Here is a 19594-nt window from a genome sequence, read left to right as displayed (position 1 = left end):
AAAACGGTCATGCTGGAGTGCAGATTCTATTATCAAAATTGCGAGAAAATTTCTGGATTATAAATGGAAGAACAAATGCTTAAGATGCAAGAGATGTGCGGTGTATTGAGCAATACACCTGGAACTGACATTGTCCCTTGATACTAGATCCTTCCTCCTTTGCCTTCGGCGGTTCATAGCCAGACGAGGCCGACCAAAGGTTATTTACAGCGATAATGGCATTAACTTTGTTGGCGCTGAAAATTTGCTGCAAAAACTGGATTGGGATGTGATCGAAAGAGAAACTTCTATGCAAAGAATAACATGGAAAATCATACCACCCTCTGCGTCCTGGGGGAGTTTTGGGAACGGATTGTACAGATGGTGAAAAAAACTTCTTGGGGAATGCCTGCTTATACTATGAAGAGTTAGTTACTATCTTATATGATTGTGAGGTGGTCATTAACTCCAGACCTCTTACCCACTTATCCGAAAATCCCAATGACCTCATTCCGCTCACTCCATCAATGTTTATATAAGATATTCTGACGGTGGGAGTGCCCGATTTAGATAAACTCGAAGCTACCGATGTTAAAAGGCATCTGAAATATCGACTAAATATTAGAAACCACTTAAGAAATAGATTTCGCCGTGAATATTTAGGCATATTATTATGAAGTAAAACCTGGAGAAATTGTCTTAATTGAAGATGATTCAAAGAAAAGATTAAGGTGGCCAATGGCTAAAATTCTTGAAGTTTATCCAGATAAAGATAAAAACATTAGAGTAGTGAGATTGAAAACATCAAGCGGCGAGATTGTACGTCCTGTTCGTCGGATTTATCCTCTTGAGATAAAGTGTAGAGAAGATGAAAGCCTTCTTAGTGGAAAGCCTCTTACAACAAGAAGAGGTAGAACTGTAAAAGTGCCTTCAAGATTTTTGAGGACTTGAACAACGAAAATTTGTATACAATGCTTATTTACCATATTTGCTGTTTGATTGTCAACGAATAATCAAAGATGAGAGTGTTCGGTATATATCATAATCTAAATCTGTTAATAGACATTTAGCAGACGATTCTTTTTCAGACATTTTATAACTGCTACTATTTTTATTTTGTTAAAATATTATTAAAAAGTAAAAACAAACGATTTTTTCTTTGATAAACATATTTTGTTAATATTATTTCGTTTATATTTTGTATAATAGCTGATGATCCATTGTAAACCTTCTGGAATCTGGCAATGTTTGTAAGATGCGTTGTTAAGTTGAAAGAATAAACAATTCGATGGAATTCTAAATTGCTTGGAGTATTATTTTAGTTTTAAGAATTTAAAATGCTCTGCAAGCTATAGTTTGAAGCTTAAGAAAACGGGCTGTTTTCAAGAAAGCATGCAAAAGGTTCCAATTGGATAACGTCCGCCCACATACCACTGTTGTAAGGCAACATGCTATATAGAGTGTCATGTTACCTTGGTCTGCGAGATCACCAGATCTGTCTCCAATTGAGCATGTATGGGATATCATTGGGCGACAACTCCAGCATCATCCCTAACCAGCAATGACAAGTCTCAGTATAGACAGAACGAGTACAACAAGCATGGAACTCCATACCACAAAGTGACATTCCCCATCTGTATGACACAATGCATGCACGTTTGCATTGAAAATTCTGGAGGTTACACCGGCTATGAATGTAACAGCATTTTACATTTTAAATGCATCTTCTTGAGCTTAAATTAACCTGTGACCTTGAAAATTTAATCAATTAAACATGTTAACTAGACAAATGCATTTCAAAATTTCATTACTCTACAATAATTTTTTTCTTGGTGTTGGGATTTTTTTTCCGTCAGTGTATTTGATAATGCATAGAGATAAACCTGCAACTGCTAATCCCGGAATTTCCACAAGATGGATGTCTCCATATTTTACCCTGCATCCAGCTATTTCCGTGAGCTAATGTATTTATCTTTTACTATCACAGATTTGAGTTATTTTATATTATTTGATATCAGCTTCATATAAAGGTTTTTTTAAAGGCATCCGAACTCGATAGCAACCATTGCATTTAAATTATTTGAAATTAATCTGCTGTCAGAGTTTACGAAGGATTTGAATAATCATGTTATATTTAGAAAGAAATACGAATTGCACGTTCAGTTTTTGAAATGTTCTTTTCTATTGGGGGAACAGTGTAAACTGAAATATAAATATTTCATTTGCCAGTTTAGTTTTAGTTATGTTAACGTCCCGTTTTAAAGCAACCATAGGGCTATTTTGAGATGGACCTCGTCATTTTGAACAGCGGTCAGATGAAGACGACAACACCCGATTTCACTTGCCAGATAATGACTTGCAAGAGCTCTTAGGCAGTTAAATTTGAGACTCTTTTACCCCTCGCCTTCTAAAACCAATATGAAATAACAGTTGTATTGAATTTATTTTATTCTATTCTATTCTCTATATAAGTGGCTGTTATGTAAGAAATATCACTCATTGTAATAAGAAAACATTAATCAATAATCGTCTTCAGGATTAAATTATATAATTTGCAAATAAAAAAAAATAAGAAATTTAAATTTAAAAGAAATTTTAAATATTTTTTTTAAAAAAATCGAACATTTTTTAACGTAATCAAAATATTCTAATTCAGTTTTCCAGAGCTATTGTTATGAGAGTTAATTAATAGATTGCGGGAAATATTGGGCCAGACTGATTTACAGGCGAATTTGACATTTTAAAAAACCAAGAATATTGTTCTAAAGTTTCAACGGTTCTGGGTTTTTATTATAAAATTTCTAATACATAATACTTGTAAATCAAGGGAAAGCATGAATAAATTATCCTGAAAATAACTTCCTCTCATCCAAAAAAAAAAAAAAAAAAGGCATCGGTATTCCTCAAACACTTAGGGTTTCTTAGGTAGTTGCTTATTTTGTCTATTTGTTAATCCGCCCTGAAATAAATCTAAATCTTGTCATTTTATAAGGTCCTGGAAAAAGCATATATATTATACATTAAAAATGGAAGGTGGTACAAAACACAAAGTAGTTAGAATCGCATAGGAATAAACAAAGATTATAAACCAGAAATAATTTTAAAAAAAAATCAGCTTTATTTTACATTTCTACATATTGTGCGCACATTTATCTTTGCGGCCACTCCTCCCATTTATGCATTCATTACAACAACGGCGAATGGTACAGCAATTTCAGAAAATACGTTGGCATATTGGGGGAGATTCCTGCGATTCAATTGGCTGGTCCGCAAATCTCGGCATCTTGCCTAATGCATTCGTCAGGTGGTCACAATACGAAACTATGAAATGTAAGTGATTAGCATTCATTCCCACTACAGTGCTGTTGGGGAAAAAAATGATAGCTCTTCTTGCTGGCGTTGTCAGTCCTATTTTTCCATTTGATTTGGGTCATCTTTGTTTCTTGTCTTTTTAACAGTTTGCACATTGATTCATCTTGTATCTCTCAAACGAACAGATCACAGCTAAGTAATGACTGAATTTCTTAGTTTTTATTCATTGAAAGTTGATGGCCCATTCACAGTATTTTCCTCGGATATGCATTCGAAGTTTACTTAGCATTCATCTGTAAAGTATGGAATATTTTCTGGAAGTTTTTATTGATTTGTTGAGCTAGTTGCTAGTAATGAGATAGAAACGTTTGAAATTTCATACAAGTTGATTTAATTAAAAAATTATTGGAACTCTAAGAAAAATAAACATATTTCTCCCAACTACCTGACAAAAAACATTGATGTTTTGTTTTAAGACAACAGTAAGACTATTTTGGGAGACAATCCTGTCATTTTGAACCTCGGTCAGATGATGAGAATATCACTTGAGTCGGCTCCGAAGGCATCACATTCTCTCGCACGGTGGTTCTCTGATGGAACTGGAACATTCCGCCCTGAAATGAAGACCATCTGACCACTGTGTCCTTCAAAATATCATAAATTATCGAGTCTATACAATTCCTGAAAGTATTTAATTAAATTAAGAAATTATTTCGATTTTCTTGTTCCTCATACTAACGAAAATTTTACAAAAAGAAAATATGTATTTTAACATTCATTTAAATGTCAAGGTTGTCATTCTTTATTGTTTGAAATAAATTTTTTTGTTGTCATTACTTGATGAAACAATTTTATTTTCTAAAAATATTGAAGTTGCATTTTGTATAACTCAAAATGTATGATCCCAATGTTCATCTCATTTCGTATGCAGACGGTAATAACATTCATTTGGTTCGTAAAAAGTCGATTCTTTTGGAGAACAAAAATTTATCTAGTGACAATAGTTTTGCTTATTTGTTACATTTTCCAATTAGAAGTCTTTTTCTCTGATATGTGCAACAGAACACAAAAAGAAGTCAGTGTGACAAATGAGCATGATGCTTCACAAACTGCTTTCGATATTTCAGAAAATGGATCCATAAAAAACTTTCATTAAATACCGACAACAAAATATATCGAAGTGAAGAAAAAGGTTAAAGCAAGTAGAAAGAAACTTTATTAAATAAGTACAGTCTAATGAATTAAAAGTTTTCAACACAAAAAAAATAAATGGCTGCTTGTAAATACAATTCCGAAAAAAAAAATAGAAAACATTACATTAAAATCATTTAAAATACATGCTGTCAATAATAATTCGATCATATCAGTGAGCGTTCGTCAGAAGTTGAAATGGTGAAAGAAATCTAAAAATCCAATACCAGGCATCGAATCGATTAAGAAAAAATTTGATCAGATATACCGAGGCATACACAGAGAGAAAAGCGATGGACGCGTAGTTGATCCTGAGGGCGGTGCTGTAGAAGCCCACCACGCAGCGGTTGGGATCCGGTTCAGTTGCTGAATCCGTTTCGAAAACATGGAAAGCTTCTGGAATCAAAAAATTTCAGAAAGGCTTGAATAATGAACAATCAGAAAAATTAGGTCACACATTTTTACACAATGTAATTGAACTTGCTCGATTCAAAATTCATTATAATTTGAATGTTATTTTGGTATCTTGACTTTAATACATTGTTGACATACAAAGGGTATTCAAATACTAAGATTCTTTTCAGTTTTTCCCTCAAAAGAGCCGTTTTTTTTGGCTCACGCATGCGCATCTACTTGGCTGACTCACGGGCTAACAATAGTGATCCAAATTTGACTTCTGATAATGCGTTGACTGCATGTTGAATGTCTAAAATGTTAGGAAAAAAAGCGAATTTTCAACTGCATGTAAGTTTCATTCCATTATGCATTTCACAATGCCATAAGCATAAAACCAATAAAATTTAACATTCAAATTTATGAAGTTCACAAACAAAATGCGATGAAAGATTCAACGATAAGGTGCTGTATGCGAAGTTTCAATGAAGGGTTGGAAAATATTCACGATGAAGAAAGAAGTGGCTCTGAAGAATAAATGTTAAAGGTTAGTTTAAAGAGAACTAAGGATTCACAACTACGATACTGTCAAAACCTTTTCTTCAAAATTCCCGTTTCGTTTTTCAACGAGGACATACAAAAGACCATGTCTTGTTAACACATTGCGTATGGGTCACAAGACTTCTCGTTTTTAGCAGGAAGAAAGTTGTGGTCGGAACACGAGATATATCGTTTTCCTATTTTTTTCAACTACATCGGTGCATAATCAACAAGAGACAAATATTTAACACATTAAGGACAGCAAAGAAATCTGCAAGACATACACAGGGGACAACACGCTTTTGGGCAAACTTGTACGTTCTAAAATCTTTATTTTAGAATAATGCCTATTTTTTTTAAATTTATAAAGCAATAACAGATGGGACTCGAAACACGAGAAAATTCGTGAGCAGTCCTTAATATCTTAAAACAAGATACTGTTGCAACTCGTGCACCTTTGTACAAGAGAATATGCTTTACCAAATATCACACTCAAAAGCATTATTTTTAAGTCTGTGAAATAAATAATAGTTAAAATGTAAAAAATCTTATATAATAAATGCATGTATAAAATATAAAGAATACTTAATGTAAATATAATACCAAATGCAAATTAAAAATGTACATATATGCATCCTATTGTTTGCCAAGCATGCTTTTAGAGCGTTCAAAAATAGTCAGGCGTGGGTAGTAGAGTACACAATGTGTTAAGAAAATACTTCAAAAACGGTGGTAATTCTGCTAAACATTGGGCTTAGTCACACAATAGAAGTGTTTTCGGCTAATCTAATCATTCTTCTAACAATGGCTTTATAGAACTTACATTTCGGATACCTCTCCTACAATCGTTTAAAAATTTTACGGGCAATATTCCGAATCTTGAATCGTTTTTGTCAGTTAAATAATCCTTGCAATGGAACCGTTGTATATATTTTATGTCATTTTGGTCAATAATTTGCCCAAAGTTTTTAATATTATAAAATTAAAATAATGCATTTCCCTTGGAACCTGTTCAATGTTTTGGTTTGTAATCATCGTATTCAAAATGCTACATGCAGTTTATTTTACGACTGCTTACACAGATATAAATAACTTGTATAAAAGTTTGAACATTTATATAAAAAGAAAAGATTTTTAAATATTTAGATTTTAATTTCAAATACACTACCTAAAATAGTTTCTTGATATCTTTTATGCACTGTGGGTCACATTTATTTATAATTTCACCTCTATAAATTTTATTGTATTTAAATTTACGCTGAAGTGAAGATGGTATGTGTTGGACAATCACAATTGAATGAAATTTGATGCATTTTCACGATATTCGTCAACCGCATGGAAGCTTCGATTTCATGAAGTAATTTTGAGCAACGATTCCTCCAAGTATTTTATATGAACATCTCTATTTTCTGATACAATTGTAGAAATGATATTGATAGAAAGATAGCTTTGATTGGGATGACTTCTTACTACAAACGAAACTATACAAGTATAAAAGTTGCATTATAATTTTACTTCTTCGTCCAATTTATTATAATTCATATTTACTTTATATCTTCCTTTCTCGTCATTTATATTACGGTTACCTCAGTGTCCTTTTAAATCGTGCTTTCCACAATCTGTTTCACTAAAAACTATCAAATTTACCGTTTGAAAGTGAAACATGCAATCCAAAGAGATTTTCAGTTTTTGAAAATCATTAGCAGATGTTCTGTTGACGATAAGTATCCGTCACTGATTTCGTGACGAGTATAAAGCAAATAGTTAAAAAGGTTGATAAATTCAGAGTAACTTACGAATGATGAATACTATCAAGAAAGTAAATTCAACAATTCTAAAGCCGATCCATTCCAAAACCCACTGGTCTGGATCTTGTGACGTTACGTGTATCAATGCCAGACGAATGAATGTAGCTAAACAACCAATAACTCCCAGTATCATGAGCAGATACGACAAGTGATAGCTCGTGGGACAATCCAAATACTTGTAACCTGAAAAAGATGAAATGATCAGATAAAAATTATACAAAATCAGGAAAGGATTTCATTTTGAAAACGGTTTTTTAATTATATAAATGAATGAACGCAAATAATTTTTTTCATTAAAATGGCCAGAAATTTTTAGCCATAACTGGAAGTTTCAAGATATTAACCAGTTGAGAATACAAGTCCTAAAAAATTTTAAAAAAAGTGCCTGTACATTGGAAAAATGAACTAAAAACTTCGCGGAAAGAAAATAAGACGAAAAAAAAAATGCAATATATTTTACTACCATATTTTCTTTGATCAATTCATTCGTGTTGATTATATTCAATGTGCACTTCTTTAATCTATAAATTTGTTTCATCTTTTCTCATTAATATCTATAAATCCATTTTAACATATCTTAGAGCAAAGGAATCCGGATGATTAACAATTTTTTCATTAATGTTTTCGTATCGAGATTTTTTTACATATTCAAATACTATTTATGCAGTTTAGTTATATTAACGTCCCGTTTTAAAGCAACACCAGGACTATTTTGAGACGGACTTCATCAGTTTGAACCTTGATCAGATGACGAGAACGACATCTGAGCGATACCCATTCTCCAAAATTCCACACCACACTGGGGGGGAGGGCGTTTGGTCCCAACTGATTTAATGTGCACCAGACCCACTTTTACGATGGTTCTTCGGTGGAATCGGGTCTCGAACCTGAAACTCTCCGGTTCCCAAGAGCCAGTAAGATTTTTTTTTTCAAATGTTTAAAACCTGAAGTTTCAGAAATAAATGAAATTCTAGATTTTCTTCCTCGATAATACGTGGTTCATGACTCCAACGTATTTATGCTTAAATCTCGGGTCAGAGTTGGGAATGGCAAGACATCTAACTTTATTTTATTCTAATACCTAAGATTGCAAATTCTTTTTTTATCATTGGCTATCTTTCTATCATTCTAAAATTCTTTAGCAAAACTTATTTAAAAATAACAGGGATTCTGAAAAACTTGAATATAAAATAAAAAATATTGTAAAACAATTTATTTGATTCTATATTCTTTAGAATTATGTATTCTTAAAAAAAATATTTATTTAGACTAAAAAAGATTGCTTAAAGGATAGGATTCCAGTAAGATATCTCTTTTAAATGGAATTTAATTCTAATGAGATGAAACTGATATACGAATGAAATTTTAAATACTCACCAATTATCAAGATGGAAAGGGGCCAGATGATTAATAGGCTGTGCAGGAAGATTTGCAGTCCTAAAAGCGAAAGCAAATTTTTTCAGTCAGTGTTAATGAATTCTTGAAAATGTTATATAACTGTAGATTCGTAAACAAGACTTTTTTTTTAATTGAATACTTCGAAACTCTTTACAAACTTCTAATGACGACAGAACATTTCCAAATAAGTATAAAACATAATACTATTCATTCTTGGAAGCCCACCACGTTTGTGCGAATACGTTAGGTTTAGTTAATTATATTAACGTCCTGTTTTTGAAGCAACACTAGGGCTATTTTGGGGCAGAGGTCGTCATTTTGAATGGCGGTCAGCTGAGCAGGACGACAACTAAGCTGGCATCCCCCTCTCCAAATTTCCACATCACACCAGCGGGAGGGCATTTGGCCTTGCCAGATTTAGTATGCACTAGACCCGCTTACATGACGGGTTTACATTCGGTGGAATCGGGTCTCGAACCTGAAACTCTTCCGTTCCGAAGCTGAATTCTTTTACCACCAGGCCACTGCGGTCCACGAATACGCCAGGAAATGCTTATTTCGTCAAAAGGGATACGAGGAAAGATGAAAGGCGGCCGCGTTTCCATTGGCAATCGAGTGAACTCCGATTATTCGCAGAAGTAGGAGACATATAATCTCTCAGCTTTCTGCATACCATCCCTTGGCGGAGTATAATCGTCAGAAGCTATTAATCTTGATGCCTTAAACGAACAGTACAATGCATCATCGTAACAGGAACAAAGTGCTAAGTTCGAAAGCTGCCGTGTCCCGAAATGGCGAAACAAGAATAATGAAGCAGGAGTTTAAAAAAAACGTGATTTTTTTTTAACTCCTCAAGCATCTTTTTTTTTTCTTTTTTTTTTTTTGCATCCTTTTTGTTCAGAATATTTTTTATATATGTTGCGACATCAAAGAGGCATTGAGTATAAAATTTAATACCAAATTTCAAAAAAATGTTTTTTACAATGTTTGTAATTATTTTTTTTTTCGAGAATTGGCTCTAACATTTGACATACTTTTTATGATCTCTTAAGAATAAAAGTTCTGCAAGATGACTTAAACAAAGGATACTTTCAGCACAAAAGTTAGAGAATAAATTACAACTAATATTTTGTTCACATATTCACCTAAATATGCGGTTTGAATTTCAAAAGAAAAAAGAAGTAGATAATATTTTTGTCAGTATAGGAAAGGGGCGCTCTTTTGCAAATAGATTGTTATAGCAATAAATTGAAATAAACTAAGCTCCAAATTTCGTACCTCTATAGTGAAGAACGATGCCATAATTAATAACACCTTGTTCATTGTTATCTGGAATCTACTACTAAAAAAAAAAGATTACGAACTGCAAATACATATAATATACCAAAATCAGAATGAAAGGAGGTCTGAGCCAAAACTGTGATAAAGGAATAATTCCTAATCTATGCGGTGGACGTTACGATTTTCTTAAACATCATTGCAATTCAGTAAAAACGTCTACATTTTTAACATAGATATTATTTACATATAGATGGCTCGTTCTAATCGGTTATTAGGAGTTCTTTTACATCCTTGGGGCTATAGGAAAGGGTGAATGGGGGAGGGCTACCTCCCATCGGCGATGGGAAGCTCTTCCTTAAGGAAGAGTTGTACCGTGGTCGATGATGGGCCTTAGGACGAAACCACAGTTCCCGCCCGAGTTGCTGTTGCGGCGGTCTAATCATTCAAGTTTTTCCCTGTGCCTTCGAGTAGATCGGAGTAATCAGTCTATGATTACAATCGCAGCGCAGTTGTGGCATAAATTATGAACGAATTTCATTTTCTGGATATTCCATATATTTTCCTGGCACTTTGATCTTCATTTGCACTGAGAAACAACCATCCATCCTCAATCCTCATAAACTCTGCACTTTATATGTGGACTGTTATAAATAAAAATTTATCCAAATGAAATGGAAAAAAAGATTATATTCTGAATTTTTTAAATATATTCTTACATACAAAAAAAGGTATTACAAATTTCTAGAGAAAAAATTCCCCTCAAAAATTTTGATGAATTATTACGTTTCAGACATCTCCGAAATTAAAAAACGCTTTTTAAGGTGCATCCATCAGTATTAAAGCAAACACTGCGAGTCAACCCTGGAGCGAATGAGACTGCTCCATTAGCATGGTCATTGCAGCTAAGTTGGAGATCAAGTTCAAATTTTACACCAATTTTATCGGAGGATGATTGACCATCTGTCTATCCTCATTGCAAACTATAAAGATTAACCCCAAGATTTTACATCGGCATGGAATTTTGTATTCACTCAAGGTATTATTACAGAATGCGCATTAATTCATTACAGTATATAATAAACATAAAATACATATTATTTATCCGGTTGATCGAGAAGAGAACGTACACGAGTTTTTAGGTTTGCTTGCTTGAAATTGAGTGAAGTTTATATCTCTAATTTTAATAATATATTATTAAAGATTTTCAAATTTTTCACTTACTGGAATTCAGAATAAAATCATGAATCTTTATATACAATTCTACTTGTCTGAGCCAAGATTCGGATACACCAGGTGGTTGTTCCTCGGAGTCCTCAAAGATTGGCTGAACATGCCTTGATGGGAATCCAACTCCTTCGGTGATCCGTTCCCATTCCCTGAGCAAATTGACAGCTATAAGGTCTTTTTCTGCATAAAATGATAAATTCCACGAATTTAATAAACTCTCATCATCACTTGGAGGTTCTGGATCTCTTTCTGATGCAATAGCGGCAGCTACAGCCTCGGCAATTCTGTAATTTTCAGAATAGCAATGCCTTCCTCTGGTGACATTCTTCCATGCCAGATGCATTGCGTACAGTTCCCTTGTGCTGAAAAAATTCAACGTGACGTCTTTAAATCGTCTGATTCCCCGCCAGGCTGAAAACAAAGCTTGAACAACTTCCTCTAGAGAGACTTCATTGGGTTCCAAATCGAAGTTTCCCGGAGCTGTTTATTACAAATGAAGAACACTTATTAATTCAAAGATTGTTAATAATTAGAATGCATTATTAATAATGTTGGTTAATGTAGTTTTGTAAATATTAATATTGTGTTAATACAGATTATTATTAATATTTCGCAAGTCGCACATCCATTCCATTCAAGATTTAGTTAAAGTTCCTTCAACAAGCTTGCAAACAGCTGCCAACCATCGAAACGAAATATTTTTCGAAATATGGATGGACGCTTTGATTCAAAAGCACTTTCGGCTAGAAGGATGACATTGACTTGTAGTCTTTGCATCCAATTTGCGAATTTCTAACGAGTATAAAATAAATTAGGAGGAAATTTGTACGTGCGAGAACCCGTTCATTACAAAATGCAAAGAACTGGTTAGATAAAATTCTGTACACAATTTTGATATCTAAAGTGTAGATAAGTACCAAGTCTTGAACGAAATCCGTCAAGGGATAAACCACATATATATTCAGGCGCATGTAAATGGGACAGCTCAAAAACTGAACGCCTTAAGTGAAATCTGGCATTTGATTTTGCATCTAAAATTGTATTTTGAGTTAAATATTTATTCTAACCGCCCAACATTCAGGCATGGTTTCCCTCGCTTCTTTCTGAAGCACAAATCGGTCATGTACAAGACCCTCACAATAAAAGTCTGAGCTTTCACAGCCTTACTCAAAGTCTCCAATTTTTATTATGAAGGGTGAGGTGTTAGCATCACTATCAGGAAGAGTATGAGAAAGTTTAGTGGAGACTACTCAGACTGGTTTATTTTGAGATAAAATATAATTTCATCACTTTCATGTATATGCAACTTAAGTTTCCATTCAAAATATAGTAATATTGTTGTTGTACATACTTTTGTGATTCAATGTCAGTTCCTGAAAGATAATTTTTTTCTTTTCTATCTAAAAAGGTGGAATATTTCAAAAAGTTGCTTTTTCAAATAGTATGTAACTGGTATAGTTCGCGCCTCTTAACTTTTTGGATTCTATTAGTATCACTACTATGATATTGCGTAGCATTCTCACTTTGGGCTCCAAATGTATATCACTTGTTCAAACCATTCCGATTTTCCTTCTGTTGATTTTGGTTGCTACTGGGTTATTCTTTAACCCTTCCTAAACCCAGAAGAGGAATACTTGATTCAAATTCATAAAAATTTCTATGATGAGCTATATTATCACTTTTGATAACAGATATCTCAACTTCAGTAGCCGCAGAATATGAATCATTGTTTTGATACATAATACGGTTTTGAAAATGAATTATTTTGGGATAAAAGGGCGCAAGTTCTAATCTCTAAAAAGAAGCTTAATGCAAGTTTCAGCCAAACTTTCCGATAAAATTAAGGTCTCAAAGTTCACCATTTCTATTCAAACCATCATGCAGTGTCTTCATTTATTAACTGTTAGTTAATGAAATTAGTATTATCAAATATGTTAAAGTTTTATTTAGATTCATTTTATTTTCAGAAATATTTTAATAGGCCATTAAATGGAAAATGGCCTTCTTAAAGGATAGAACTAATTCTGAAATGTGGCAAAAATGAACCTAAAAGGCCCTATTTTTAGATTTGTTAGATTAATAGCCCATTTTAAAATTCTAAGTGAAATTTTGGGGAGTATTCTTAGCTTTCAATCAGGCGTAATATTTGAAGAAACTACATTACGCCTTCACCAGGCAACCTATTACATCTGTTGTGTGAGACGTAAAATACAGTTTAGTGAAACGAATATCAGAAATGGGTTCCAAATTATCATAGAAATTAAGATCAAGTTCTTAAAATGAATGGTGTATTATATAATGATAGAAAATTTGCGTCAAAATTGATTTTCTATACACTTTGAAAAAAAGCTAGATTAAAATGGCGGCACTCTAAGAAAACCCTTCTTAATGTCAAATTTCTATAAGCTTAAATGAAATATGTTTCACCTAAATACTAGTTTCATGCTTATAATTTCTGTGTTGTAACTTGGTAGATAGTGGTTTGGAAGATATCACCATTTTGAACAACTGCGAAATGGGAAAGATCACATGCGAGTGTCGGCTTCTCTCCTTCGTATCATCCGTTTCCCAATAGCACAGCAGGTGAATTTCATACTGCAATATTGTAAAAATACAGCACAGTGATTAATGTTTATTTACCTACCAAACGCTTGTGAAGTAGAGAAATAATGAATGTTAAATGAGAAAAATAATATAACGACTGCTTTTCACAAAATCACTTTTTTCAAAGCTCATTCTCTGGTTATATAATATCTACTCGCTGTAATATTATGTAATCGATTGGTTAGATAATACTATAGTGGTGAGATCTAACTTCAAAGCTAAGTTTATTTTATTTATTGTTAAAAATATCAGGCACTGGGAAAGTATCAGATATTGCTGATAAATAATGAGACGAAAAATGGGACAGTTTTAAAAAGAGGAATGGGACCACATTTTCTCGGTGTATCAGCGGTGAATATCTCGAGAAAGGTGAAATTGTTAATGTAAGCCCATAGACCCCCCCCCCCCATAAAAATTCAAAGCAACTTTATTGCATTGTTAAAATACTTTCGTTTTGCAATCGCGAAGGGCCCGATCACTCCTTGTCGAATCCATGGTGCATTCATTTATGTTGATTGCTAAACGATTTCGAGAAGTGTAAATAAAACTCGGGATTGCAATCAATATAGTATAGATCTGCCATCATTGTGATTTCCCTCTTCAGTCAGAAAAGCCCTGCGAAGGCTACGGCTTCTAATGGGCAATGAAGTCAAGGAGTGAATATGACACTTCTTGACTGCACGGGCTCAAACAGAAGGATTTCTATGAGCCTGCTTTGCTGAGAGTAGTAGGATAAAAGTAAAACAATGAATGGTCATATTTTTGAATTTCGTTGAATGATTATTACTAAATATTCACTACCACATTAGTTACTAATAGCATATGACACACAAAAAAAATTAAAAGTACATTACTAAGTTTCAAAATAGCATATAAACTATTTTAGAAAAGACATAACATCACTGAAGATATAGATATAACATTACTAAATTGCAATCTAAGATATAGATTGCAATAGTGCCTACGAGGAAAATTCACTTGACTTGTATTGAAATTCGATACAGCTCCTTGTCCGGTTGGTAGCGCTTGTTCACTGAAAATCACACCGCTTCCTTGTGGTGGAGTTTGTTGGTTAAAAGTAGCGTGCGTTCTAATGAGTTGCCTGTGCCCATTGGATGCAACACCATTTTCAAGCAGTGGCGTACGTTCATTAGAGTTACGTGTGATCTGAAACATCAAGAACTGTTTAATCAAGAAGAACTCTTCACATTCATAGCAGTTTCAAAAATGGAGTATGTAAAAATCAAGTGTGAGCCTGATGTAATCTTAATAAAATTTTATTTTAAAAATAATAAAATGTAATAGCAAATTATAATATGTTAGAAAACTGAAATGATTGTTCGCATAAGGAGCTCTAGAGCCGAAAGAGGTACGGATAAGGATTGCATTGAAAAACGAAATTCGATCATTTTGAAAATGACTGGTTATGCTTCATGAAAGCCTGTTTATGAATTTATGTCAAGTAATTATGTCTTTTTTATTAGACATAAGGGGGGGGGACTCTGCGCATTTGCAAATGAAGAAGGTAATTTTATTTGATTAAAATGTTTGAGTTAAATTAATGATTAAAATGTTTGTGTTGAATTGATATTTAATAAATGCAAACTGCAAAACAATTTGGGTTTCGGCCAAATTATATATTTTAATAAGATCACTAATCAAATAATATTTATAGCATAGTTAAGTTATGATATTTGTAAATTCTCCCGCTTAATATCCAGATCTAAAGGGTATTAAAAATATTTGCTTTAATTTGGAAAAAAAAAAAAACTTGTTCAAAAATAATACCAGGAAAAAGAATTAAAAGGTAGATTATTAGCTAGAATTTATATCATTAGTTAGAACTTATATCATTAGTTAGATTTATTATTTAATTTATATTATTATTTATATAATTAATATTATTAGTTAGATTTATTATTTCATTTATGTTATTATTTATAGAATTAATATTATTAGCTATATCTATACAACGAAAAAAATCCTAATTAATTTGATATCCAGCCAAAAAGATTCTGTATGAAATAGTAACATCTTTTTTTAAAAATTTATACCATATTTATGTTCAATTTTGGGACTTAGAAATCTTCAAAATATATGCGGTATACAGAGAAGAAACTTTAAAGTGTCGACCTCTTCACACAGAAAGTCCTCACAACAATTGAATCAGCTTCCCCATAAGATGAATAGAGAAAGAGGAGAAAATTTTTTTTAAAAAATATTATTGAAAAATTTAATCTGTTATGCAGGGCAAGTTTGATATACTGTGTGAAACAGCAGAAAATGATAGAAAAATCCATCTGGATCATAAAACACTACTCTGCCCTAATATTTACCATTTGTAAGTTATGGTGGATAATGCGATAATACTACCTATCAGGGAAAATCCTAATTTAAAAAAGCTTTTCGGAAAAGTCTATATCTAAAATATATGCAGATATTTTGAAAAAAAAAGAAACAGGAAAAATTCAATAAGGATTATTTTCACCAAGATACTTTTACCTGGATTTAAAGCAGAGTGACAAACACTAGAAACTTGACGAAACGAAAAATCTCATTGTCTCCCAAATCTTTAATGTTGAATACTTCTAATAACATTCTAAATACAATACATCAAATTCACTAAACCTGTGTCAATTTATAAGCTTTCGAAAGAGCTCGTCAGTACTCTAGTTCAGGAGAACTGAGTCTTTCGTTTGCAATGCATCACTGAAATCGACTATCTTCGGAATGGAAATTCGTTGAAAGAAAGTATGTAAATGGAAGGATGGCTATTAAATGGAATGAATGCAAATCCGTCAGTATGAACTTTCTTAGATTTGTAAATATATGTCGATTAGTTTTCATTATGTGTTTATAACTTAATAAAAAAAAGTTTTTTTATGTGATTTTAAAACTTGTTTTCTGGAATCGAACTAAAACAGCAAGTTTTGCAGTGGATAAGAAATGAAATGTCGAGAACGACAGTGGCGTCACGAAAGTTCGTTTTTCGACGAACTCCGATATCAGTGGTATATTGCACTTCGATCTATCCTGAATAAGAGCACTAATATGGCTTATTGTTGGTTCATTCGACAGTTGACGGAAATGGACAAGTATTTGGTGAATTGTAGCTAGAATGACATTTGTGGTATTCAACATTAAAGATTTTGGTAACAATACGATTTTGCATTTCGCCAAGGCTTCAGCGCTTGTCCCACGACTTTAAATCCAAGAATAAAATAAGGTTATAAGTAAACTTCCCCCATAAAGAGCCTCCTACAACGCAAACTTAAACTTAAGTTTAATTATAACCACCCTGTAGAATTTTTCCTAGACTTAAAATAAGCGCTTATTTTATTTGTTCTGCCAGAGAAAAGTTCTGTCAGGAAAACTCAAACTAAGATTTTTTTCCGATTGGTTGCATAATCATTTTATCCGCCATAACCGGCAAACGATTCGAGATAGGAAAGCGTTGCCATAGTATTTTATGATCCACTTGGACCTTTCTATTATTCTCTTTTGTTTGGTAGATTAATTCAAACTCAGCCTATATATAAGTTGAGTAATAAGCACCAGAACTTGGAGAATCTTCGCCCGAATTAAGCTTGTTATCAGTAATCCAGATTACCAGACAGATCACAGAAGCCTTAGTCATAAAATGTGTGGTGCGCTAAGACCAGTAATAAAATATGAATGAGAAATTCCCTGCGTGAAATTATTTATGTGGCAAATGGCATTGACTGAAAACATAATGGCATTTGGATGGTTGTTGTTTTAGAGATTTTGAAAACTCCTTTCACTTCCTTCAAGCCAATTGGACGTATTCGTGAAGGAATACGTAAAGATAAGAATACTGAATTGTATTTTCGAATACGCGAAAGTAAGTCTGAATTGTGAAAGCTGTAATTTTTTTTTCTATAGAAGCGCAAGAAAATGAGCCATTCGATTAAAAATGACAATTCCAATACATTCTTGTTTCACATCAAATTAAACTTTCAAGCTGCAGTTAGTTACTTCATAGCTGCAGTTAGTACTAGTATTGTGTAAGATTCTTCTTCAAAGCATTGTCGAAGTATTTTCAAAAATAGATTATTTTTTAACTCTTTATTACACAGGAAGGAAAAACTTACATTGTTACACATAACATAACGCCATCCTGTGCCCCGGTGCCTATAACACTAAATTATCTAATCAGTTGAATGAGCACAAAATAGAAGGAAGAATAAGAAAGAAAGAAATAGACGACACATTATCCAGGGCTCTCCAGAGAGAATCCCATCGGTGTGAAAACCGACACGACTATTCAATTTTTGGTGAAGTAATAACTAAATGGAGGGGACAAGAATACTTCAAAGGTTGGGGTACTTACTCTGTGTGCCACCTGTGTAAGTAAGGGTTAATTATATAGGATGACTGGCAACTTTGATTTTTTTTTTTCAAATTATGTTTTCGAATGCTTTCAAGGTGTGCTTGTGTTAATTTCAGGTGCCTGTCGTGCAACAAATAGAGTTAGAATATAGAATTGTTATAGAATTGTCCAGAATATAATGATTTGTTTGAAATAATTTGATATATTATAATCTAGATCTTGATAATTATAATGCAGAATATAATAATTGGTATTTTCAAATCTGAATTTTCTGAATTCCGGTACAACATTTTTAACACTGAGTGCGTTTGCTCATTGTTGACAAAAAAAACAAAAAAAAATTTAAAATAAAAAACGGAAAATTTTATCAGGCTTTTCGGTGGTAAGAAAAAATATAATTTGGCATTTTATTATCGAATTTTTTTTTTACAGTAATATTTTAGTTGGAGTTTACAATGCCACTTAATGTATGTGACGAAATCGTTTAAATAAATGCATCACAATTTTTAAGTTCTTGTCTACATTCAAACTGCAGATGATTATCACAACAGAATAAAACATTTTATATGGTTGCAGCAGCAATTATCATTGTTTCATTTTAATATTATATATATACCAAATAACATAAAAGCTATTTCCCTTAAGATAAAGAATAAATTTATTCCAAATATTTTCGATAAGTAAAAAAACTCTTATATCAACAAGTTTGAAAATATAATTAATTTCGAATTTTATTAATAAAATTAGAAATAGAATTATAATAAAAATTGAATACCTCCATATCCCAAGTCTTCGGCTTCTGTATTTTGTTATAGACCAAACTTTCTTTCAAAGATATATTTATTTTATAAAACCTTTAATTTATTGATTGATGATGTCTAATTTAATTTTATTAAAGTCCTTCAATATTAAGTGGTACTGAATGGTTAGATTTGCCATTTGTGCCATAAAAATCCAATCAATCAATTGACTTTCTATATTAACAATAACTAGTAAAATTACTTTTTTTAAATCTACGACGAATTTTCTTCAGACTTGATAAATTGGATGATTTTCGGCAGTAATAAAAACACTATTAAATGATGGCATTTCTAAAATCTCCATTTATTGTTTCCTTTTTCTTTTATAATGATGGTAGTAGTTATTATTGATTCCAAGAATAGATGGTAATGCCTTAAAGACCGATGATCACGGATTCGAATGTCGATCCTCCCAAAACTGAAATGCCTACGACGTCGAACTATGTGTTAAATCTGTGGAGATTCAAATGTTCTCACACTGATATGATTTAAAACTTGAACATATCGGTACAGGCTGAAGTAACATCCTTTTCTCAAATCGGATTTGCGATCTCTTTGCATTAGTCTCCGTGTCACCACCATGGGTAGCTCATCCAGTAAATCATGCTTTAAGCAATCAGTTAGCTAATTATTTCAGAGACTGGTAATGGATGGAGCATCCATTTTGTCTTCGCGAATGATTAAGTTGTCTTATTTTAAATATGCAGAAG

General features: G+C 32.6%; 1 protein-coding gene across 1 annotated transcript; it reads right to left on the bottom strand.

Annotated features, from left to right (window-relative positions):
* Positions 1 to 4636: 4636 nt before the first annotated feature.
* Positions 4637 to 18965, bottom strand: LOC129984458 (uncharacterized). Its single transcript, XM_056094345.1, has 6 exons — positions 18860 to 18965; positions 14699 to 14900; positions 11124 to 11609; positions 8601 to 8660; positions 7212 to 7406; positions 4637 to 4878 (listed from the first exon to the last, which is right to left on the bottom strand). The coding sequence occupies exons 1-6, from the start codon at positions 18863 to 18865 to the stop codon at positions 4655 to 4657; spliced, it is 1173 nt and encodes a 390-aa protein (XP_055950320.1). The 5' UTR covers positions 18866 to 18965; the 3' UTR covers positions 4637 to 4654.
* Positions 18966 to 19594: the final 629 nt, after the last annotated feature.

Source organism: Argiope bruennichi, chromosome 9, assembly GCF_947563725.1.
Source record: "Argiope bruennichi chromosome 9, qqArgBrue1.1, whole genome shotgun sequence".
NCBI classification, from domain to species: Eukaryota; Metazoa; Arthropoda; class Arachnida; order Araneae; family Araneidae; genus Argiope; species Argiope bruennichi.
The sequence above is the reverse complement of the archived record's forward strand: the minus strand, read 5'-3'. Positions and strand labels throughout refer to the sequence as shown.

Coding starts and splice junctions, on each gene's coding strand:
- LOC129984458 (XM_056094345.1), bottom strand. Junction 8,661..11,123: donor TGATTTTATTCTGAATTCCA/GTAAGTGAAAAA, acceptor TTTCGCTTTTAG/GACTGCAAATCTTCCTGCAC. Junction 7,407..8,600: donor CCTTTCCATCTTGATAATTG/GTGAGTATTTAA, acceptor CATCTTTTTCAG/GTTACAAGTATTTGGATTGT.